This window comes from Delphinus delphis, chromosome 1 (genome assembly GCF_949987515.2).
Source record: "Delphinus delphis chromosome 1, mDelDel1.2, whole genome shotgun sequence".
Classification (NCBI taxonomy): Eukaryota; Metazoa; Chordata; class Mammalia; order Artiodactyla; family Delphinidae; genus Delphinus; species Delphinus delphis.
Window position 1 is genome coordinate 18,760,718 of NC_082683.1, and position 25,142 is coordinate 18,785,859.

At 42.6% G+C, this 25,142-nt stretch overlaps 1 protein-coding gene across 1 annotated transcript in view; it reads right to left on the minus strand.

Moving 5' to 3' along the window:
* Positions 1–25,142, minus strand: part of STPG1 (sperm tail PG-rich repeat containing 1) — a 51,058-nt gene that overhangs the window by 20,490 nt on the left and 5,426 nt on the right. The window contains exons 3-5 of the mRNA XM_059998795.1: positions 20,496–20,636; positions 12,723–12,841; positions 3,381–3,482 (exon numbers count right to left, since the gene is read on the minus strand). Coding sequence (XP_059854778.1) covers positions 3,381–3,482; positions 12,723–12,841; positions 20,496–20,568 — 294 coding nt within the window. The 5' untranslated portion in view covers positions 20,569–20,636. The remainder of the gene's footprint in view (positions 1–3,380; positions 3,483–12,722; positions 12,842–20,495; positions 20,637–25,142) is intronic.

Below are 25,142 nucleotides of genomic sequence, written 5' to 3' on the forward strand. Positions count from 1 at the left end.
CCTGAGTCTAACCTGGGTTCGAGTCCCAGCTCCACCTCCTCCTAACTGTAAGGATTCATTGATGTTCCCAGAAGTAAGGTCACCCCAGCCTTGGACTCACCTTACCTTTGCATTTGGGGCAATAGTTAACCCAGTACTTTGCAGGGGCGTTGCATTGGATCCTCATGACAACCCTGGCTCGAGGATATTATGAATATCCCCACTTTACAGATGAGGACCCTGAACTTCCTCAGCTAGCGAAGTGTTGGAACCAACATTCTCGCCTCCATGAGAGGATATGGATCAGATATCCATTCTGAAGAAGAATGAGCCGAGAGGAGTCACAGCAATGCGTTTGCATCTACAAGACGAACAGCTGATAAATGCCTGTGGGAGGTTTTAGCTCTGGAAGAATCACTACCCGAAATCTGCTGTGCCCGACGGGGCAGACACACCTCTGTTCTTTCCTTCTCACTTCCACAGAAGAAGGGTGGCAAGGTCAGACCTTCCTTGGTGCTGCCATTTGTAGCGTGTCTATCCTGAGTCACCCAACAGAGTGGGCAGAGGGCGTTCTTCTAAAGCGCTAGTTCCCAAAGTGTGTTCCTCGGCCTTCCAGGTCTGTGAGATAAGGTTGTGTTGGTGGTAGCGGCAGCAGGGAGAGAGTTCCAGGGTCAAATAAATTTGAGAAGTTTCACACCATGTTCCCATTTTGAAGATTCATAACACACGTTGGTGTAGTAAGTGCTCTGGGAAGGTCTGCAATAAAGAAACCTCTCTAGCTTTGGGGTTTTTTTTCTTTTAATATTTATTTATTTATTTATTTCAGTTGCACTGGGACTTAGTTGCAGCATGCAGGATCTTTGTCGTGGCATGTTTAGTTGCAGTGTGCAAGCTCTTAGTTGCAGCACGTGGACTCCTTAGTTGCGGCATGCACGTGGGATCCAGTTCCTGGACCAGGGATTGAACCCAGGCCCCCTGCATTGGGAGTGCGGAGTCTTACCCACTGGACCACAAGGGAAGTCCCATGTCTAGCTTTGTTTAAACAGCCTTCCCCAACCTTTCTCCATCATAGAATCTTTTGGCTTAAGATACCTACTAACATACCCTTTGGGAAAAACTGTACTAAAAAATTCCTATTTGAGGCAAAGTTTCATAAAGCATTGCAGTAGAATTAGTCTGAGTCTAGTTGAAGTTGACGGTCACTCAACAACCCTCCCCGCCCCTTGGCTTTCTTTTCATTGCCAGGCCTCCGGTCTCCAATTTGGCCACATGCTGGCATTTATGAACCTCTGTCCAGCTCTTCCAGAGCCGCTGCTGCCACCACACAAATACAGAAAGGCCATGGACGCCTCCTCCCACCTGCCCCATTCAACTTCCTAGTCCGTCCCGTGAATAATTCTGGAGCAAAGCTTTGGAATACCGTCGTGACGCTCTTCAGATGATTTGAATTTAGGCGGATGACAGGTCCTCTCAAAAGGCTGGGCGCTGTTGCTCCAAGAGTCATCAGGAAGTTTTTAAAGCGTGTTGACCCCCAGAGTCTCTTGGTCAGCCTCACCCAGAGAGACACGCTCCTGCTGGCCATGCTGGCTCCAGTAAGGCAGACGTTTCTCTGATGGGGACTACTTTTAATTCCCTCAGGGAATTGGGATCCGGAAACAAGAGGCACTGAATGTGAAAGGCAGCAAAAGAAGGGGAGGAGGAATGAAATTCTCGTCCAGTTTGGGAAGGAACGAGGCGAGATGTGGGGATCTCCTGACAGACTTCCACCAACCACTTAAGGTCCCTTCCCAAGGATATAGGAACTTATGTGTTTACAAACAGAAATAGAAACCCCCATATCCATCACAGCGGGCAGAGGAAGCCTCAACAACTCACCTTCTGCCTTCTTTTGGGTTTGGTCTGAATTTTTTAAAGACCTGATTAGATCCTGTCATACACAGGATCCTGTCACACACAGAGCTTCCCTTGGACCCCTTCTTCTCCAGGTGGCCCAGCCACGTCATTTGGAAAGTTACTACATGTAAAGCCTAGCAGGGAACTGATGGTGTGCTCTGATTCAGTGCCTTCTCTGGCACCAGGCAGGGATGGGCAGTGCCATTATTTGGCAACGTCTCAGAGAGAAAACCTAGGTGCTGCAGGAAGTCTTGTTTGTGACTCAGGTGGTGACAATCGTAACATTCAACATGTTTATAATGCTCTGCAATTTCAAAGTCTATTTTACTCATTGCAACGTCAATTTGCCCATCGCCTCCAGGGAGTCTCCACTCGATGAGGCAACTGGGACACAGAGGGTGACGTGCTTGAGGTCACATCGAGAACCCACGGCTGAGTCAAGATTGGGTCTCAAGTCCTGTCTCCTGTGCCAGGCCATTGGGAGGGGGCACTTCTTCTGCAGATCGCTTTGGAGTCTCTTTACTCACAGGGCTTGGGACAGAAGGAGAAGTAGAGGCGTGGTTATTCTGTGAACTCACTGGGGGCACGTGTAGCCTCAACGTCTTTGTTAATAAGGAGTTAACTCCAAAGTCGGTTTTCTCCTTGAGTATTCAACCCTGCCAAGCTTGAATTCCAATAAGTGGCTGCATTCAGTGTGTCTTAAATGGTCTCTTTGTGTGTGGTTTTTTTTTTTAAAAAAATCAATTCCAGTGTCAGGTATCGTAATACATTTTTGCAAGAGATTATTATAAGTTTTAAAGGGACAGACGGCATATGTGTTTTGTTAATGCTGGAGTTTGGGTTTGCTTTCCTTTTCACTTTCCTCCCTCAGCTAGTCTTACCCTACTTTGACCCTTTCTCCTTGTTATATCTATTTTTCTTGGCAACTGAGAGGTGTTCAAATAAAGACTATCCTTGCCCAGGTCTGGTCAGAGACATTGGAACTTCGTTTAGCTACTTGACGGTTGTAGCCTTCCACAAAGATAAAGACCCACATCTTACAAAGGAGAGAAATGGGGAGGAGAGGAATATCACTAAATTACCTGCCTGCTGCCTGTTTTCTTTTTGGTCCCATCAGATTTCTCAGTAACTCGAATAACCCAATTAGATTAAGCAGTGTAAAAAGTCCTATTAGGGCAAGATGTATAATAATAACTTTTTTCCTGGTCTGCCTAAAAATCTCAAGAAAACATCTGTAAGTCCATTCCACACTGACAACATTGGTTTTGGATGATCAGGTTCTGAATATTCTTCTAGCTTCTCTTCCCACTCTGGCAACACTAGCAGTGGGGAAAAAAATTCCTTAAAGACATAGGCTCCAGTTTACCTGCAGGAAATTTGAGGAAGCAGTTACTCTCCTAATTAGAACCACGGGCCTTTGGAGAGAAGGGACCAGTTGTCCAATGTATGATTATGCAATGAATGAAGGAAAGTACCGAGCAGTTAATGTTCAGAGAAGGGGTTCTCACCATAGAGGGAAAAGTACACGTCCCTTTCCTAGACAACGACACACTGTCAAACACAGGCGACTGGTGAATGACGTTGTAGAACCCAGGACCTGGGATATCATCCTGAAAGGGAAGAGAACGTAGTGTCACTGGGATACTTTCAATTCCATGGTGCTTTTCTGCAAGTTTTACATCCATTAACACTAAGCCTTACTGTAACCCTCTGGGACAGGCAGGGATGCCACCTCGTGGATGACAGCCGGGCTCCACCAATTCCTGACCTGCCCAGTCACCATCTCAGTTAGCAAGCGCTGGGGCTGGAATTCCACCCCGGGTCTGGGACCCGCCCCCACCCCAGGGCCCTTGCTCTTTCCACAGTGCTGTACTGCATTCCAGGAGAATGCTGTTGCTTCTTTGTGCCATTAGAGATATGAGCAGAAAATGCAATCCTGAGTGCGGCAGTGGCTGTGCAGTGTGTGTGTGCAGTGTGTGTGTCAGTGTGTGTGTCAGTGTGTGTTGACTGGGTTCACCAAACCCACGGCGAGGGAAGGGTGACCGATTTCATGTTCACCACACCCCACCTGACTCAGCTTCCTCCCCAGCCTTTCAGAAGAGAAACCAGGGAGTGTTTCTGTTTATAAAGCAAAATGAAACAAAAACAACCTTCATCCCAAACAAGACTATTTCTAACTCTCAGACAAAAAGAGGCGGGTTCATGGGGCTCAAGTCCTAAGTGATGCCGGTACGTTAGAGAGGAACAAACAAAAGCTTGATTTCTAAGCTCATTTCTGCCGTCGTCGCAGTTAATTGGGCTTGGGTCTCATTTCCCATGCTAGTTACCAGGGGGAAGTAAATGTTGACAAAAGTTGGCCAGGCAAGTGACATGAAATGATAAGGATGCCCCCCGTCTCGAGAGTTTACCGGGTGCCTCCTTGGTGCCAAGAGCTTTTCAAAGGTTGTCTCGTTTAATCCCCCGGTGAGAAAGGGATGCCCCCATTTTATAGATGGAGACACTGAGGCACGTAGACATGAACTTGCCCGAGGTCCCACTGCTGTCCGTGGCAGCACCTGAATTCAGCGCTTCATGATGGTGTACACAAGCCTTTTGCAGTGAGGCTATCAGCAGGTCCATTTTAAGGAAAGCGAAGCCCGGAGACGTTGGGGCCGCAGCTAGTAAATGGTGAAGCGCAGATTTAAACCCAGGCAGCCTGACTCCAGAGCTTGCTACCTCCAAGACCTGCCACCCAGGCTCCTCCTGTCCCCGCCATCCCTACTACCTTCCTCAGAGCAGAGAGAGAGCTCAAGGCACCATCAGGGCCTTCAAGGACTCTCCAGTGTGGCCCAAGCAGTGTGTGATTATGGTTTAATCTAAGGGCTATTAACAGGTTCTTCTGTGCTGAATTTTAAATGCAGTGAGCCTTTGAGCCTTGCAGGTGGAGGCAGGGGAGCTGATTCCTGCCTTGTAGGTGATTATGGTCCCTGGTGGACAGAGGGGGAGCTGACTGCCAGGAGAGTGAGGCAGGAGATGCAGGAGATGCAGCCTGACCCGAAGAGCCCTGGCACGTGGGTGCAATTTGAGGTGCTGCAGGAAGGAACAGAAAGAGGTTTTTCTAGGGGGCTGTTTGCAGGACTGGCATATGTTTTTTTTTGTTTGTTTGTTTGTTTAATTTATTTATTTAATTTATTTATTTTTGGCTGCGTTGGGTCTTCATTGCTGCACGCGGGCTTTCGCTAGTTGTGGCAAGTAGGGGCTACTCTTCGTTGCGGTGCACGGGCTTCTGATTGCGGTGGCTTCTCTTGTTGCGGAGCACGGGCTCTAGGCACGCAGGCTTCAGTAGTTGTGGCACGTGGGCTCAGTAGCTGTAGCTCGCGGACTCTAGAGCGTAGGCTCAGTAGTTGTTGCACACAGGTTTAGTTGCTCCACGGCATGTGGGATCTTCCCGGACCAGGGCTTGAACCCGTGTCCCCTGCATTGGCAGACGGATTCTTAACCACTGCGCCACCAGGGAAGCCCGTGGCGTATGTGTATTGATGGTCACTGCATGCCGGGCACTGTTCTGAGTACTTTATACACACTAGCTCATTTAATCCTCATTTTAAAGATGAGAAGACAGGGCCGAAAGGGATAAGGACCAAGGTCACGCAGCAAGTAACAGAGCCAGAATTTGAACCCAGGCAGTGTGAGGACAGTCGACTCCTGACCACTAAGCCAAACTAACTCTCAGACGAGTGCAGGATAGAATGTGCAGGATGAAAGGAAAAACAGTCCCGCTGAGTTTTGAATTAGGATTCTAGCATCAGTGCTGCCACTAGCTAAGTAACCTTGATCTAGTCACCTCTCTAGACCTCAGTTTCCTCATGTGTAAAGCGAAGAGGTTGCACTAAATGACTTCGGGCACCTTTTAGCTTCCAGAGTCCCTACAGTGAGGGAAAGCTGAAGCAGGAAGTGTAACTGCGACGCTTCTAGGTTGAAAGAATAAACAGTCTTGGACATCTCCAGCCCCCAGACTGCTGCCACACTCCCAAAACCAGCATCAGCCCACAAGAATTTTCTGGGCACCTATATGTGTCTGAGGATCTAGGGCTGCCAGATGAAACACAAGCCTGCTCCATCCCACCCTGCCCAGTTAAATGTGAATTTCAGATAAACAACAAAAAGCTATTTTAGTATAAGTAGGTCCCAATCAATATTTGGGATATACTTATACTAAAGTGGTTTGTTATTTATCTGAAATTCTAAATTAAGAATCCTGTATTCTTATCTGCTAAATCTGGCAACCCTACTGGACCTTAATCACATTTTAATTCTGCCACATTGCAAACTGGTTTGAGTCCAGGACAAGTAGGAAGAGAACTGTCACCTCTTAGCCTGGAGGGAGAGCATGCTGCCTATTTGCTCTTAATGACTATCCAAGAAGGGTCCTCCAGGCAGCAGGATGCTGGGGCTTGCCAGTGGTGGCTCAAGAGGGCGACTGTTAAATATTTTCAGAAATGTTGCTCGTGGTAGCTTGAAATTGACCAGGTTGGGGGGCGGTATTTACACCACAGAGCTTGGCCGATGCTCTAAATCAGAGCTTTCCTTGTGGAGGAGAGAGCTGGTTTACCAGCCCACCACCACCTGCGCTCCACACCAAGTAAGTTTCAAAGCTGCCTGGAGGGAAAGGTCCGACTGTAGGGGGTTCAAGCTTTCTCCTGCAAAAGCTAGAGGTGGTGGATGGCTCCCTGGGAGGGCAATAAAAGTCCAGCCTTTGGCCTCTGGGATAACAGCTCATGTGACTAATGTTATAGGAGGTTGATGAGTTCTGGCTTCTCAGCATCTCCCAGAGAGCGAGAATCCAAGTCGAAACTGGTGTGAACTCAGCCAGCCCTCGGCCGAGACCACCCCAGAAGGCAAAAACCAAATAAACCAACCAAATAAAACGGGTGTGGGGAGGGAGAAGGGAAGAGAACTATTCATTTGAGCTCTGCTGACTGCCTGTTGCGTGTTCCACGGGGAGCTCTGGGCCAGGGCTACACCCATTGTCCCCTGTGCACGTGAGGACTGAATGAGTCAATGCACGTCCCACCGGCCTCATCATTACCAGTCCTCAAGTTGCCACAACAGCCTCAAGGGAGCAGGACCTTCCCTCGGCGATTAAAGGCCCTCAGAGTGGGATGGAGCAAGAGATGATTGATGTTGCTGGGCAACAATTGGTGGAAATGCACTTTGAGAGCTCTCTTGAAGGATTAAAGTCCCAAACGGGCAGCACGTGCCAAGGGCGGGGCACAGATTGACATTCACTTGACCTTGGGATAGGTTTAGAGAGGTCATGAGGAGGAGGGGAAGAGAGGGAGCAGGGCACTTACCCCCTCACCCCAGACAGCTCCTTAGGGTACGGCAGGGCCTGGTGTCCACAACCTGGACCCGGTCACATCTGCACACAGCCTGGATTTTCTAGTCCCGATTTCATAGATTCTGTCCAATTAAGACTTTCAGGTCTGTCAACCCATTTCCGGGTTGGAAAATGCGGTCTCTGCTGGACCATTGGCCAAAGCCCACAACACTAGAGCTGCCTTTTGACTCTTCAGGGATGTTCCGCTCTGCTTTGGTCTCTTATGGGGGCGGCCAGCTGGGGTTCTCAGGAGTGCACAAGATGAATGAAAACTAAGTCTGCAGAAGGGCTAGCGGTATGTTACAGGAGGAAGACACGCCTGAGGTGGAAACAGAGCCCTGTCCTGTGGTTAACCCACTGGCACAAGTGCCCGGGAATTTGGGGTTCCTGCGGGAACAGTTTCCTTTTACAAACACCTCTGGTCTTAGGGTCTCAGGACAAGGCATCCATCCACACTTCTCTCAGGCTGATGTGGCCAAAGTGGTGATAGCATGGGCCAGTGTCTGCCCCCAGGGCGCGTCCCCTCACTGGGCCTCAGCCCTCCCATCTGTGAACCTGCAAAGAGGCAAGTGCGGGTGTGGAGAGCTACAGTTTTCAACCCCACTCCGGGCCTCCATGAGGAACTCAGGGAAAGGGGGCCCGATCGGCAGTGGCTTCGAGCAGCAAGTCCCCTTTACCCGCGCCACCGACGGGCCTCAGCATGGGATGCTGTCACAGATGGGGCCCCTCTGCTGAGCCCAGGGATTTCGGGGTCACTGAAGCCCTTCTGGTTCAAACTGTCTACAAGCCTGAGAAGTGCCCCTTGTAAGACGCCCTTCCTCCTTTCTGCTTTCTCCCCTCTCCCCGCCCCAGCTCCATACACTCATGTCTGGCATCAAAGTTTCCACGCCTCTGATAGCAGAGGAGAAGGGAGAGGCAGGGAGCGCACTTCAAGCAAGAAAATGACACTTTTTGTTCAGAATGGGGATCTCAGAAATGAAAGATCCCTGGGTGCCCTCAGGGAGCAACCAGGAAAAGCGGGATGAGTTCTCCTGAGGAGATTGTTTCTTAGTGGCCCAGGTGAAGAGCAGGTGTGGGGGAAGCCCAGGGACACTGGCCACCTGGGCAGATGAAAATGGGGACCAGATCTTTGCCCATCGCTGGTCTGGCTGGGTTGGAAACACAGTCAGACAAGAGAAGCCAAACCTGCATTTTCAAAGCATCGGCTTACGTCAGTAGCGTCCCTGAGCACCCATGGTCCGCTTTGGCCGACCCCTCCTCTGTTCACTCTGGCGTCAGCTCATTAGCAGCCCTTGGAAATCCCCTGAGTGGAATGTGCGCCAAGACTCAATTCAACAAGCACACACTGAAGTCTGCTGTGGGCCAGGGCCCGGGCGGGGGCACCAGGATACAGGCGGTTGGCAGCTTAGATGTTCTAGGAATGGGATGGAGGAGACGCAGCAAAGCAATGCAAGATGGGTGGGACAAGTTCCCGTGGCTCGTAGACTTGAGTTGGGATCATTCATTCGACCCACTTTTGAGGGGCTTTGGGGGTCTGGAAAGGACAATGACTGCTGCCCGAGGAGTTCTGGCTGGGTGGAGACAAGATGCGCATGCCCATTACCACCCTGCCAAGCAGGAGGTGCTCGGGCATTCAGGGGAAGGTGTGCTGGCTTCCACCCGGGAGACGCGAGGAAACAGTATGGGAGCCTGGAGCTGCTGCCAGGGTCGTCCTCACTCTGCCTGACCCTGGCTGTGCCACTTACTCAACCCTCTTTGTGTCCCAGAGTCATTACCTGAAAAGTGGGGATAATAACGGGACTTAGCTCCCAGGGTAATGGATTATGGGGATTAAATGAGTTCATAAAGGCAACATCTTCAAGGGGAGCCTGGCACACTGTCTGTGCCGCCAAGTGTTTGCGATTTCCACCAGCGTGTCCTGCAGACCCCTGAGGAAGGGGTGCTGGTGACTGATATGGAAGTGGTCAGGCTTCTAGAGCAGGAAGGTCGGGCAGACCCCACTGTGGTTCAAACACGCAGCTGAGTGCACATGTGGGGAAATTATCCCCCTGAAGGTGGCGGTCTCTGCAGACTGAACTTCCTTTCATTGAAAAAGCTCTGACATTAAAAAATTCATTTAAAAATATCCCTGGTCTGGTGCCTTATCAAGGCAATAAGTGAACCGTATTAACTTTGTACAATTTCACCACAAATTAAACACTGTCCTGCTTACCGCTGGGGAGGGTGGATTTGCTGTCAGGCTATTCTGAAATTAACATGTATTTTAAAATTGTGCATCTAGAGGAAAGGGTGTCTGTATCCTACCAGTATCCTTTCATGTGTGCCTGGAAGGGATTAATCAGGTTTAGGATCATGGAATAGTCATCCCTGGCAAGGGCCTACCTATTATAACATCCTTATTTTTAAGATGAGGAAACAGAGATGCAAAGACTTTAAGGGAGTGTCCTTAGTGTTACACAGCTTGGGAAATAGTGACCACAATCCAGGGTGGCATGGGGACAGAATCGGGAGGTGGGGGAGGAAAGTGTCCCTCGGGTGGCTGGGCTATGCTCTGTCCCAGATTAGGCATGTCTCTTCATGAACCCAGTGTCAGCAGCACATCTGTACATAACTGTAACATGTTCAGGGAAGTAGACTTCATTTCTAGCAGCCAAAATTGCCAGCCCGGACGCTGAGCCCAGTGAAGGATTCCTCGTACGCAGCAGTCAGAGTCTCATGGGGAATGGGAGCCGGGCAACGAGGCCCTGAAGTTTCTCTCCAAAGTCAGCCTGATAAGGTAAGTGCACATTTCAGAGGGCACTGATTCTCTGTGTTAAAGGTGTGCTAGATGGGTCACAGAACGAATGTGAGGACACAACCAAGTCATGAGATGAGGCACAGGGTGTGTACGATTAATGTCATAAGAAGGGTGGTGAGACACCAGAGTTTTAAAATCTGCTTTTAATTTGTATTGCCTCACTAAATTATTGGGTGATGTTAAACAGAATTCTTAACTTCTCAATGCCCATTTCTCTCAGGAAGAATGAGAATAATGAGGAGGCAAAAAGACATTTTCTTCCTGTTTTTATAGCTTGAAGAATCTAAAAAAGTATAATAATCCAAATTGTACATTTCAGTTGAGGAAACTGAAGCCCAGAAAAGTCAAGTGATTAGTCTAAACCCGGTCAGCTAGTAACAGAGCAGAAGAAGAAATGGAGGGAGTCCTTCAGGCAAGAGAAAAATGATACCTGTTGGAAATCTGGATCTACATAAAGGAATGAAGAGCTCTGGAACTAGTAAATACGTAGGTAAATGTAAAATGTAGAACCCTGAGTATAAATTGATGCATTTAGATATAAACATGAAATTTTATATCTAAAAATGCATCTAAATTGATGCATTTAAATATAAACATAAAATTTAAATCATTTTTTAAATAATTGACTATTTAAAGCAAAAATAATAACCCAGGGGCCAGGGTTTATGGATCCCATGCCCTTTCTAAAAAATTCCATACTTATTTACAAAATGCTTTCAAGTGCTTAGATGAACGTTTTCACATCGTCAAACCAACGCAACCACGTTTGAAAAGTACTAATCAAATTTCTGAGCTATTTCTCTCTGTATCGGATGCTGCCTATAGCTTTGGCTGGCTGCCACCTTGGTTCCTTCAGCAGAAAAATTTCTGAAAAGTAATAGTCGTTTAAAATGCAAACTTTAAAAGCCAGACCATTCAGTTTCTGGATTTGAGTCTTCAGAACATGATCATGTAGAATGGGGTCTACACACACGACATCTTCCCCTATCTTGAGTTTGGTCTGTTTGGCGGAGGCATTTTCAGAAACGCACTCGCTGACTTTCATAGATGGACTTGATGGCTTTGGGGGCCACAGAGGGAGGTGTGGTGCCAGGTGTGGACAGAGCATGAGGCTTAGGAGTGAGCCGGGCCTGGGTTTGAGGTCTAATTCTTTCAACATTGATTCAGCAGATATTCATGTGGGGCCTCTTATGTGTCAAACCCTGCATTGTGAGACCTCGGGTGGGTCAGTCATTTAACTTCCCTAAGCCTGGGTTTCCTCTTCTGTTAAATTAAGGTATAAACCCTTCCTCTTAGCATTGTTCAGAGGATTAGAAATATGGTCTAAAACTGGTTTCACACATAGTAGGGATCGGTAAATGGTGGCTGTCATTATTTTTATTGGAGGTTGGCTGCAGATATCTGAGAGATGGACAGTATATTGTCGGTAAATTGACAAATGGAAAACCAGACAAAAAAGAGACAGAGAGACAGACGGACAGTTAAAACATAGAGAGGAGACACCTGAGCGGATAGCTTATTTCTCACCGTTGGAGAAAACCTGCAAGTAATTAAAAATATATGTATGTGTGTACACACACACTATATTCTTTACTATTTGCTTTCTCGGAATCCTAAAATATCAGAAGTGGAGGGAACTTAAACATTCTCTAGCTCAGCGCTCTTATTTACAAAGGAGGAAACAGGCCAAGGGGCACAGGGCTTGCCGAGGACTCACCTGCGTCCAGGACCCAGATCTCCCCATCCCCTCTCGCCATCTTGGCGAGGGGGTAGGATGAAAAACATTTTTAGAATGCAGCAAAAGGTAACTGACATGATGACTCCCCAAAAGAATGTTATTCTAAAGGTCCTAGTTAAACGAATAAAGGAACGAAGATGTTAAAAGACTCTTGCGTCTGCGAGTTGCTTCCTCCCCCTGCTGGTGAGAGGGGAGAACATCAGACCTGGGCTTTCAGCCGGTGAAATTACAGAAGTTAGGTGAGGACCCACCAGGACCCAAGCAGAACGTTCCAGATCAAAGAGAAAAAGAGACACAGGTATTTGGGGAAGAGGGTAAGGAATGGGGAAATGCAGGAACAGTTCTAACACATTGTCAAAGGAAGCTTAAAAAAGAGGGGGGTGTCATCACAAAGGTAATTTTACGTTTATTAGACTCGTTAATTTTTCCTTTTATGTTATTTGAAGAAAGTTTTGTTCTTCCTGTCATGTTTTGAGTGAGGCTGGGGGCAGGGGGAAGGATTTTTATCTTTTACTTCATACGTCTGGGATTTTTGCATTTTTGATTTTTATAGTAATTTTTAAAATACATTTCTTGTGAAAAAATGTTTGGTTTCAGTGTGGCCCCATAAGTCCAGACATGTTTTCCACTGGATGTAATATCTTTCCAGCTCATTCCTACAACCCAGTCAGAGCGCACAGCTGGAGAGGGTGCTGCAGCTCCTTGGATGACACTGCCCTCTACTGGTCACAGAGACAGACGCACCAGCCAGACTCGCGTGTCTGTCCCCTGAGGCTAAAATCCAGACTAAAAGTAAAGCATCTCTAAGACAATGCCATTACCTTTTTTTTTTTCCCCTCGGTTTTAAAAACTCATTTAATGTGTTACTTTTCGATACAAAACATACCACAGGCTAAATTGATACAAACAACTACTACATTTGATTTTAACGAAAACGCCAAGAGGCGCGCCATTACCTTTTTATGGTAAAACCTCTTGGCTTGACTATTAAATCCTTTTTTTTCTGATTCTGGAATTCTGGAAGGCTGATATTTAACAGGAATGGAGGATTGTGTTGTATACACAGCAGTAAAACCTAAACAACAAAAATAGAATAAAAAATAGCACAAAACAGAGAACTGACGAATGCACAAAACACAGAGCTATCTGTTAACATTTTATTTTAAATGGAATAAAAAGAGAAACTTGCCTTTTGACAAGAGATAAACATGAAACTGGGTTGTTTTTTTTTAAAGACCCTCTTGGTAATTTATTGGTTCCCGCCCGGCCATTCACCCCACCTTTCCAAGCACCTCCAGCTCTTAAACTAGTGAGACTTGGTCACACAGCTGAAGCATATTATCAAGGGAAGAGGAAGGATCCGACAGGAAAGGCGTTCTTGCCAAGGAGGAAGGGGACACAAAACCATTTGGAGCAGCCTTGGAAGAGAGCCAGGCAGGGGAACAGAGCAAGAGACCTCACTCATCCTCAGCCCAGAATCACAGATCAGCGAAGCACCGTAAAGATACAGAGAGGTCAGGAAATCCCAGAGCAGAGTGGGGCTCGCTCTCATTCTTCAGGACACAGTGCAACACAAGCGTAAGTTTAGGTTTCTGAGCAGACCTGGGGTGAAAAAGCAGAAGGATCATTTATAGAAAATCAAGTTAAAATTTTATATGTCTGGGTTGTGATGTATAAATGATATACAAACTCCCCCTTTTACATTCCTTCCAGTGAATGGTGCAGAGAACCAGAGCAAAGAGAGCTATACAGAGAAAGAGTTCCGGAGACGTGCACTAGGTTCCCCTCAAGTAGTTTCCTGAGTATCAATCAGCCCAGGCATGTGAGAAAACTCCCCAAGGCTGGGGAAAGATTCACCTGAAAAAGTTAGGGTAAACAATACCTGAACACTGGGAACAGGAATAGCTCCTGTTCCCACAAGTCAGAGTGGAAAACCTCATAATTCATGGGACACAAGGAGAATATGCAGAAGGGTTTTGCCTCAGAAATAGGGTAAAACTACCCCTAGGCTAAATGCTTCTCTGGTTCCAGCTAACAAAGCTTAAAAGCAAGACTTGAAAAGATCAAACTTCCCAAGTAACTTAACTGCAGCCCAGAACAAAGCACAAGAATTCATAGGACTACTAAAATGTACAGCACCCAACAGGTAAAAATAACTGGCATTTGATAAAAAATTAATGGGCATACAAAGAAGGGAAAAAATACAATTCACAATGAGGAGAAAATAAACAATCGATCAAATCCAACTCAGAAATGATAGAGATGATAGAATACAAGAACATTACATTACAATAATAATTGCATTTGATATGTTCAAGAAGCTGGAAAAAAGATTGAACTTATTAAGTAGGTGCATGGAAGATATAAAGAAGATCCAAATCAAACTTCTACAGATGAAAACTAAAAAGTCTGAGATTAAAAATACACTAGACACTACAGAAAAAAGACTAGTGAACTTGAAGACATTGAAATACAAACCAAAACAAAACACAGAGAGAAAAAGGACTAAAAAATACAGAGTATCAGTGAGCTTTGTGAAAACTTCAAGGAACCTAATATACGTTCCAAAGAAGAGAGGTGGGAGAGAGGAAATAGAAAAAAATCTTTCAAGAAAAAAGTGGCTGAAATTTTCCAGATTTGATTTAAAAAAACATAAACCTGCAGATCAAAGAAAGGCAGTGAAACTCAGCACATGACACAGGAATTTAACTCCACCAAGGCACATAATAATCAAATTGCTTTTTGTTTTTTTACTTTTAATTTGTTTTTTAAAAGTTTTTGGCCTGGGCTTCCCTGGTGGCGCAGTGGTTGGGAGTCCACCTGCTGATGCAGGGGACGCGGGTTCGTGCCCTGGTGTGGGAAGGTCCCAAATGCCGCGGAGCGGCTGGGCCCGTGAGCCAGTGAGAGGCCCGCGTACCACAGAGAGAGAAAAAAAAAAAAAAGTTTTTGGCCTCACCACTGTAGCATGTGGGGATCCCAGTTCCCTGACCAGAGATCGAACCCGTGCCCCCTGCAGTGGAAGCACAGAGTCCTAACCACTGGACCGCCAGGGAAGTCCCCATCAAATTGCCTTTTTAAAGTGATAGGAAGTCATAAAATCAGGCAGAGAAAAAAAGACACATTACACACAAAGCAACAAATGTAAGAATAACAGCAGATGACCATCAGAAACAATGTCTGTTAAGGTACCAGAAGGGAAAAACTATCACCCTAGAATCCTGTACCCTGTAAAAATATCTCTCAAAGATGAAAGCAAGATAAAGACTTTTGAAGATATACAAAAACTAAAAGAATTAATCACCAGTAACCTGGAACTACAAGAAATGGAGGGAGTCCTTCATGCAAGAGAAAAATGATACCGGTTGGAAATCTGGATCTACCTAAAGGAATGAAGAGCTCTGGAACTAGTAAATATGTAGGTAAATGTAAAATGTAGAACCCTGAGTATAAATTGATGCATTTAGATATAAACATAAAATTTAAATCATTTTTTAAATAATTGACTATTTAAAGCAAAAATAATAACTCTATTGTGGCATTTATAACGTATGTAGAAGTAAGATGTTTGACAGCAACAGTGCAAAGGCAAGGAAAGAAAAAATAAAAAGATACAGTTGTAAGGTTCTTCTACTATATGTGAAGTGTAATAATATCACTTGATGGTAGAATGTGATAAAATTAAAGATGTATGTTATAAACTCTGTAGTACAGATCAGCAAACTTTTTCTATAAAGGGCCAGATAGTAAATATTTAAGGTTTTGCAGGCTATATTGTCTCTGTTGCAACCATGCAACTCTGCCATTATAGAGTGAAGGAGCCACAGACAACACATAAACAAATAGAGGTAACTATGGTCCAATAAAATTTTATTTATAGAAACAGGCAACAGGTCAGATTAGGCCCAAGGGCCAAAGTTTGCCAACCCTTGCTCTAAAGGAACCATGAAGAAAACATTGCAAAGAGTTATTCCTAAAACGCCAACCAAGTAGACAAAATAGAAACACAAAAATATTCAATACAAAAGAATCCAGAAAATGTAAATAAAGAACAGATGGGACAAATAGAAAGCAAATAGATAGATGGTAGGCTTAAACTCACACACCAATAATCACTAAATTTAAATTTAATGTGATTATTAAACACATTATTTAATTTAATGTGATTATTAAACACACTAAACATCCCAATTACAAGACAGAGGTGGTTGGATTGGATAAAAAAGAAAGACCTAACTACATGATGTCTACAAGAAATACACTCAATATAAACCCAGGGATAGGTTAAAAGTAAAAGTATGGGGAAAAGATACACTATGCTATCAAAAGAAAGCTAGGTATTAATATCAGACAAAGCAGATTGCAGAGCAAAAAATATTACCTGCAATAAAGAAGGTAATTTCATAATGATAAAGCGGCTACTTCCTCAAGAGAATATAACAATTCTAAGCACTGATATACTCAATAACAAGAAATTCAAAATACAGGAAATAAAAACTGATAGAACTGCACGAAGAAATAGAAGATTCCACAAAAATTGTCAGAGATTTCAAAATCCCTCCCTCAGTAATTTAAGCAAGTAGATAGAAGATCAATAGACATACACGACTTGAACAATACTATTACCTAACTTGACCTAACTGACATTTATAGAACACTCCACCTATCAATTCTATACAATCTATCCTAGAAAACTGAAGAGAAAAAGACATTTCCCAAATCATTCTATGAGGCCAGTTACTACCGTGTTACCAAAGCCAGACAGAGTCATTACAGAAGGTGAGAGGGAATCACTATAGATCATTAACCCTCATAAATATACGTGCAGAAATTCTTATAAAAATGTTAGCAAATTAAACTCAACAATATATAAAAAAGATAACACATCATGATGAAATGAGGTTTATCCCAGTGATCCAAAGATAGGTTAACATTTGACAATCAATGTAATTCACCATATTGACAAACTAAAAAAAAAAAACTATATGATCACGTCAATAGAGGCAGAACGGAATCATACAATATGTACTCTTTTTTGTCTGGTTTCTTTCACTGAGCACAGTTATTTTGAGATTCATCCATGTTGTTCAAGTATCAATACTTCATTGTTTTTTTATTGCTGAGTAGCATTCCATTGTATAGAAATGTGACAATTTTTTATCCATTGTTGATGAAAATTTGAATTGTTTCTAGATTGGAAGTATTACAAGTAAAGCTATTAACAACATTCAATCCCAAGTCTTAAAATGGACATAAGTTTTCATTTCTCTTGGGTAGATACCTAGGAGAGGAATGGCTGGATCATACTTTAACTTTTTTGAGAAGCTGCCAAACCCTTCTCCAAAGTTGTTGTATCTTTGTATATCTCCACTATTAGTGTGTGAGAGTTACTGTTACTTCACATCCTCAACAACAATGGGCAGTCTTTTTTTTTTTTTAATTAATTAATTAATTTATTTTTGGCTGCGTTGGGTCTTTGTTGCTGCACGCGGGCTTTCTCTAGTTGCGGCGAGCAGGGGCTACTCTTTGTGGTGGCGCGTGGGCTTCTCATTGCAGTGGCTTCTCTTTTTGCGGAGCACGGGCTCTCGGTGCACGGGCTTCAGTAGTAGTGGCTCATAGGCTCAATAGTTGTGGCTCGCGGGCTCTAGAGCACAGGCTCAGTAGTTGTGGCGCACGGGCTTAGTTGCTCCACAGCATGTGGGATCTTCCCGGACCAGGGCTCGAACCCGTGTTCCCTGCATTGGCAGGCGGATTCTTAACCACTGCGCCACCAGGGAAGTCCCATGGGCAGTCTTTTTAATTCCAGCCATCCCATTAGATGTGTAGTGGTATCTCATTGTGACTTTAATTTGCATATCTCTAGTGACTAATGATGTTGAGCATCTCTTCATATGCTATTTGCTACCTGTTTATCTTTTTTTTTTTTTTTTGGTAAAGTGTCTGTTTAGTAGATGGAGAAAGCACTTTGTAAAATTCAGTGTTCTTTTATGATTAAAAGAAAACCCTAGCAAACTAGAAATAGAAGCAAATTTCCTTAATCTGATAAAAGGTATCTATGACAAAAGCCTACAACCAAACATGATACTGAAAGCTTTCTCTTGAGATAGAGAACAAAACCAGGTTGACTGCTTTCATACTTCTGTTCAACATTGTACTGAAGAACTCTAACCTGTACAAAGGCCAAGAAAAATAAATAAAAATACATAGATCAGAAAGGAAGGAAATAAAGCTGTCATTATTCATAGACAAGATTGTATATGGAGAAATTTCCAAAGAATCTATAGATAACCTATTAGAGGTAATAACTGAATTTAGCAATGTCAATATACAAAAATCAATTAATTTTATTTCTATGCCAGCAGCAAACAATTAGAAAATGAAATTAAAATAGTACCATTTACAACAGCATAAAAATCAAATGCCTAGAATAGAGATATAGAAGATATGCAAGGCCTCTACATAGAAAACTATAAAACATTATTGAGAAAAATTTAAGAAGACTTAAATAAAAGAAAGGATACACATGGATTGGAGAACTCAATATTGTAAAGATGTAAATTATCCCCAACTTGATGTCTAGAATCAATGCAATCTAAATCAAAATGACAGTAAAGATTTTTTTAGGACATTAATGTGATGATTCTAAAATTTATATGGAAATTCAGTGTGGCCAAGAGTAGCCAAGATAAACATAGTACATAGCTGAAGGACTTATACTAGATAAGAAAAAAACTTGTTATAGAGTTACAGTAATTAAAGGTGGTATTTGAACAGCACAAAGAATCCGGAAGCAGACCTGCATATACATAGACATGGTTCACAACAATGATAGCACTGCGGAGTAGCAGAAAAAGAACACTCTTTCAATAAATGGTGCTGGGCAATTGGATATACATACTGAAAACAATAGATTTGGACATCTTCATACCATGCAGACAAACAATTCCAAGTGAATCGTAGGTCTAGATGTGAAAGGTAAAATAATACAGTTATTAGAAGAAATTATTTTGGGATAGGCAAAGATTTCTTAAACAGGACAGACATTATACACTAACTATAAGGGAAAATATTGATAAAATGGTCTATAGTAAAATCAAGAGCTTCTCTTCATTAGCACACCATTAAGAGAATGTAAAGGAAAGTCACAGACGGAGGGAAGATATTTACTTTACCTATAGCCAACGAACGGATACATTTCTAGAATGTTTTCAAGAACTCCTAAGAAAAGAAAAACCCAATAGAAAAAATGGGTAAAAAACGGGAACAGTCACTTCTCCAAAGAGAATATCCTAAAAGTCAGCCAACACATGAAAAAGTGCTCAATCTTTTTGATCAAAGGACGATGCAAATTAAAACCCTGATGAGCTAAAAGTGTTGGTGAGGATGTAGAGCAACTGGAATGATCATACATTGCTTGTAAGGAAGTAAAATTGGCACGCTCACTTTGGAGAACTAGTGGTATCAACTGAGCTGATCATAGACACACTCTATGACCCAGCAATTCTCCTAGGTATAGACCCAGGGAATGTATACATACATGTCCCAAAAGACATGAACAAGAATAGTCATAAAAGCTTTTAGTCATAGTACCTCAAGACGGGAAATAATCCAGATGTCCTTCAATAGTATAATGGATAAACTAATTGTGGTACATTAGAACAAAGAATGCTATGCCATTTCACGGCAATGAAAATGAACTAATCACTGATACATGAAACATGAAGTTAAATCTCTCAAACATGAGAGAAAAAAGCCTGAGAGAAAAGAGTTCATATTGTATGATTCCAATTTATATCAAGTTCAAAACAGACTAAAGTAATTAATGATATTAGAAGTCAGGATAGCCGTAGTGTTTACCTTTGCAGAGAAGGGGGGTAATGCCCAGGAAGGGACAAGACAAGGGCTTCTGGGATGCTGGTGTTTACCACGGGGTCTGAGAAGTGATTCCATAGGTGGTGGTTTCTTTGTGAATATTCATTAAGCTGTACAATTATGATTTATTTTCTGAATATATACTAAGCTTCAATTTAAAGGTATTAAAGAAAAAGAGAGAGTACTAAATCAAAAGATGGGAGGAAGAAAGAGAGGTTCAGCTGTGGGTTTGAGAGCAGCAGGGACTCTAGAGGCCCACCAGGGAGGTGGTAATACCCCTAAAAGAAAAAGCAGTGGAGTGAGGATCTTGGAACGAAGTTTCCAGCCTCAGCAATGATTCCCCAAGCCCAGAGGTAGTCCCGGATTAGTGCATACTAACAAAACCAAAGGAATACATGGGCTGAGACAGTGGAGCTCTCACCTGTCTGGATGGATGACCCATGATCTGAGTACCTCTCCCCTCCCTCACCCAGACTCCCATCATCACATCACCTTTTTCTACTGAGAAAGGTCCAAAACTTGAAATAAGGAGGAATAGCATTTGTGCCAGTAATGGCTAGAGTTTAACTTTCCAACAACCTGGCAGAATGGGGGCTTGGGTTAAGTTTTAGGAAATAAAGTAAGATCTCTTCCTCCTTCTCCCCCCCCCACCATCCTTTCTTCTCATAGTTTCTTCCCAATCATCACCCTAGAGGCAGTGGGAGAATGACCAAAGCAATCTATTTGATATACTTAAGAGTGGCCTTGTGGGTATAACCCAGGATTTACTATATCCCCCTAAAATTTGCTCTTATGTACTAAAATGAACATATGTCAGGAGCTCTCGTCCCCAAAGACCTCTGTTATAAAATTCACTAGACCTTTCTGTACTTTGTCAGTCTTTCTGGAATTTTTTTTGCCAGAGTGTTGGTCTTTTTGCATGGAGTTGTCCATCTTAGCAAAGTTCTGTGATATATTCCATGTGTTTGATGAAAAACTTGACTGCGTGTTCTTCTAAGCACCTGAAACAGCAAAATACAGCATTTGTAGGGACCACTTCACAATCTTGGTAAGTATGTTGATTGGGTTCTGTTGTATCTGCAGGATAAACTGAGAAATCTTGTGGGTAGAGGCTGAGATTTACCAAGTTCCACGACCCCAAATCCCAAACACATTGCACTGCTTGTAGTAGGAACTCTGTAAGTGGTCTCTGTTGATGTTACTTACAGAGCTCCTGTAGGCTTGAATTTTATAAATTTATTTCTACTGAGATAATTTACATACAATATAATTCATCGGTTCAAAGTGTACAGTTTTAAGTTTTGGCAAGTGTTTACAATTGTGTAAAATACCACAACAATTAAGATATAAATATATCCATCCTCCGCCTCCCCAAAGCTCCCTATGTCTCTTTGCAGTCAATACCCTCCTAACCCTGGCATCTGGAAACCACTGCTTTTCTTTCTGTCACAATAGTTGCCTTTTCTAGAATGTCATATATGTGTAATCATACAGTATGTATACTGTTTTGTGTCTATGTTTTTTCACTTAACACAATGCTTTTGAGATTCTCCCATGTGGTAGCATGTATCAATAATTTGTTCCAGTTGCTACACATTCTCACCAACACATTTGGTAAGTCTTACTAATTTTAGGCATTCCAGTGATTGGATAGTGGTATCTCATTGTCATTTTAATTTGTATATTTTCATGTGCTTATCTGCCATTTGTCTACCTCCTTTGGTGAAGTGTCTGTTCAAATCTTGACTACTTTTTAAACAATTGGGTTATCTCACTATTGAGTTATAGAAGTTCTTAATATATTCTGGATACAAGCCCTTTATCATATGTGTGTTTTAGAAATATCTGCTCCCAGTCTGAGGCTTGCCTTTTCATATGTCTTTTCAAAAGCAGAAGTTTTCATCTTGATCAGGTCGAATTTATCGATTTTTTTTATGGTTTGTGATTCTTTTTTGTCTTGTCTAAGAAATCTTTGCCTAACTCAAGGTCACAAATATTTTCTCCTATGTTTTCTTCTAGAAGTTTTATGCTTTTAGCTATTATGCTTAGGTCTAAGATTCATTCTGAATTAAATTTTATATTTGGCATGAGATATAGGTCAGGTTTGTTTTATTGCATTTAAATATTCAGTTGTTCTAGCACCATCTGTTGAAAAGAATATCCTTTTCTCTATTGAATTATTTTGGCATAGTCATCAAAAGTCCAAGAATTCTGTTCTTTTGACCTATATGTATACCCTTATACCAACAGCGCACTATCTTGGCTTTATAAGTTTTGAAATCAAGGTAGTTGCAACTTTGCTCTTCATTTTCAAAATTATTTTGACTATACTAGTTCTTTTTAAAGTTATTACTATATAAGTTTCAGGAGTACAGAATTGTAATTTGACATCTGTGTACACTACAAAATGATCACCACCACAGGTCTAGTTACCATCCATCACCATACAGTCGATGCCCTTCACACATTTCACCCACCCCCCCAACACACTTCCCCTCTGGGAACCATTGGTACTAGCCCTTATAAGTTCTTTCGAATTACCATGCAATTTATACAACTAGCAGGTCAATTTCTACCAAAAAACCTCTTTGGATTTGAATTGGGATTGCACTGAACCTATAAAACAATTTAGAGAATTAATATCTTAACTTTGTCGAGTGTTATGATCCATTAATGTGGTATATTTCTCCAATTATTTTCAACATTAAGTATGACGATGTTAATTGTAGGTTTTCTTTTTTATTTATTTATTTTTAAAATTTTTTTGTGGTACGCGGGCCTCTCACTGTTGTGGCCTCTCCCGTTGCGGAGCACACGCTCCGGACGCGCAGGCTCAGAGGCCATGGGCCACGGGCCCAGCCGCTCCGTGGCACGTGGGATCCTCCCGGACCGGAACACGAACCCACGTCCCCTGCATCGGCAGGCGGACTCTCAACCACTGCGCCACCAGGAAAGCCCTGTAGGTTTTCTTATAAAAGCATTTTATCACTTCCAATTCTAGTTTCTTCAGAGTTTTTAACAGGAACAGGTGTTGAATTTTATCAAATACTTTTTCTGCATCTATGGAAATGATCCTATTATTATTCTTTTTGAGTATTCTAATGGGATTATATTGATTGATTTTCAAATGTTAAAACAACCTAGTATTTCTGGAATAAATTCTACTTGATCATGATATACTATCAATTTTGTATATTGCTGAATTCAAGGCAGGCGGACTCTCAACCACTGCGCCACCAGGGAAGCCCAGTGGGAAGGTTTTTTAATGACAAACTCCATTTGCTTGTTAGATATAGGGTCTTCAGATTATCTATGTCTTCTTGAGTGAGCTTTGGTAATTTGTGTCTTTCAAGGAAGATTTTCCATTTCATCTCTGTCGTGTAATTTATTGGCATTAAGTTGTTCATAATAGTCCCTTATTATCCTTTATGTCTGTAAGTTCTGTAGTAATATCCCTCCTTCATTTCTGATATTGATAATTTGCATCTTATATCTTTTTGTTAAGACTGGCTAGAGGTTTATGGATCTTTTCAAAAGAAAACAGCAAGGGGTTTCATTGATTTTTTTCCCATTTCTGTTTTCTATTTCATTTATGTCTACTATTACCATTATTATTTCCTTCTTTCTATTTACTTTAGGCTTCATGTGCTCTTCTTTTTCTAGCTTTTTAAGGTGGGAGCTTAAATCATTGAATTTAGACCTTTCTTCTTTCTTAATATAAGCATTTAATACTATTAATTTTCCTTTAATCCCTGTTTTAACAGCGTCTCATGTATGTTGAAATGTTGTGCCTTCATTTTCTTCCTAAACTAGCTTCTATTTTCTTATCTTTTTTTTTTTTTTTTTTTTTTTTGCGGTACGCGGGCCTCTCACTGTTGTGGCCTCTCCCATTGCGGAGCACGGGCTCCGGACACGCAGGCCCGGCGGCCATGGCTCACGGGCCCAGCCGCTCTGCAGCATGTGGGATCTTCCTGGACCGGGGCACGAACCCGTGTCCCCTGCATCGGCAGGCGGACGCTCAACCACTGCGCCACCAGGGAAGCCCCTTATAATATCTTTTGACATATGGTTTATTTGGAAGACTGCTGTTTAATTTCCAAGTCGCTGGAGGGATTTTGAGTTTTTCTGTTGTTATTGGATGGAGGTTTTTTAAAATAAATGTCAATTAGGTCAAATTGGCTGATAATGTTGTTCAAGTCTTTTATATCCTTATTGATTTTCTCTTTATTCATTCTATCAATATGGAGAGAAAAGTGTTGAAATCTCCCACATTATATTATTGGGAATTTGTTTATTTCTTTTTTAAGTTTTGTCAGTTTTTGTTCCATGTATTTTAACGCACTGTTTGGTGCATGCACATTTATAATTTTTACCTCTTCTTGGTGAATTTCACCTCTTCTTGGTGAATTGAACCCTTTATCACTGTGAAATGCCCCTCTTTATCCCTGGTAATATTCCTTGTTCTGCAGTCTATTTTTTCTGACATTAATATAGTCACTCCAGTTTTCTTTTGACTACTGTTAGCAAACTGTATCTTTTTGCATCCTTTTACCTTTAACCTATCCGTGTCTTTATATTTAAAGTTGGTTTCTTAAAGGTAACATATAGTTGAGTTGGATCTTGGTTTCTTAAAATCTGTTCTGGTTATCTCTTTTTTTGAAGAAGAAGAAGGAGTTTATTAATTAATTTATTTTTGCTGTGTTGGGTCTTCGTTTCTGTGCGTGAGCTTTCTCTAGTTGTGGCAAGTGGGGGCCACTCTTCATCACGGTGCGCGGGCCTCTCTTGTTGCGGAGCACAGGCTCCAGACGCGCAGGCTCAGTAGCTGTGGCTCACGGGCCTAGTTGCTCCGCGGCATGTGGGATCCTCCCAGACCAGGGCTCGAACCCGTGTCCCCTGCATTAGCAGGCAGATTCTCAAACACTGCGCCACCAGGGAAACCCTGGTTATCTCTTTTTGATTGGAGTGTTTAAAATTTTTACATTTAATGTAAAAATATATATGGTTGGATTTAAATCTACCATTCTCCTATTTGATCTTTGTTCCTTTTTTCCTTCATTCTTTTGGATTAAATGAGTATTTCTTATGATTCAATTTTACCTTCATTGCTGATTTATTAGCTATACCTATTTTATTTTTAGCAGTTGCTTTAAGGTTTAGCGTTTACATCTTTATCACAGTAAAAAAAAAACACCACTTCACATATAATGTAAGAACTTTACAATAGTATACTTCCATTTCCCACATTCCATACTTTTGTTGAGATACATTTTAGTTCTACATATATTATGAATCTCATGTTATTATTTTTTTTAAAGACTTGTTTTCATTTTATTCATTTTTTGGCTGCATTGGGTCTTTGTTGCTATGCGCGGGCTCTCTCTAGTTGTGGCAAACGGGGACTACTCTTTGTTGTGGTGCACGGGCTTCTCATTGCGGTGGCTTCTCTTGTTGCAGAACTTGGGCTCTAGGCACGCAGTCTTCAGTAATGCAGCACACGGGCTCAGTAG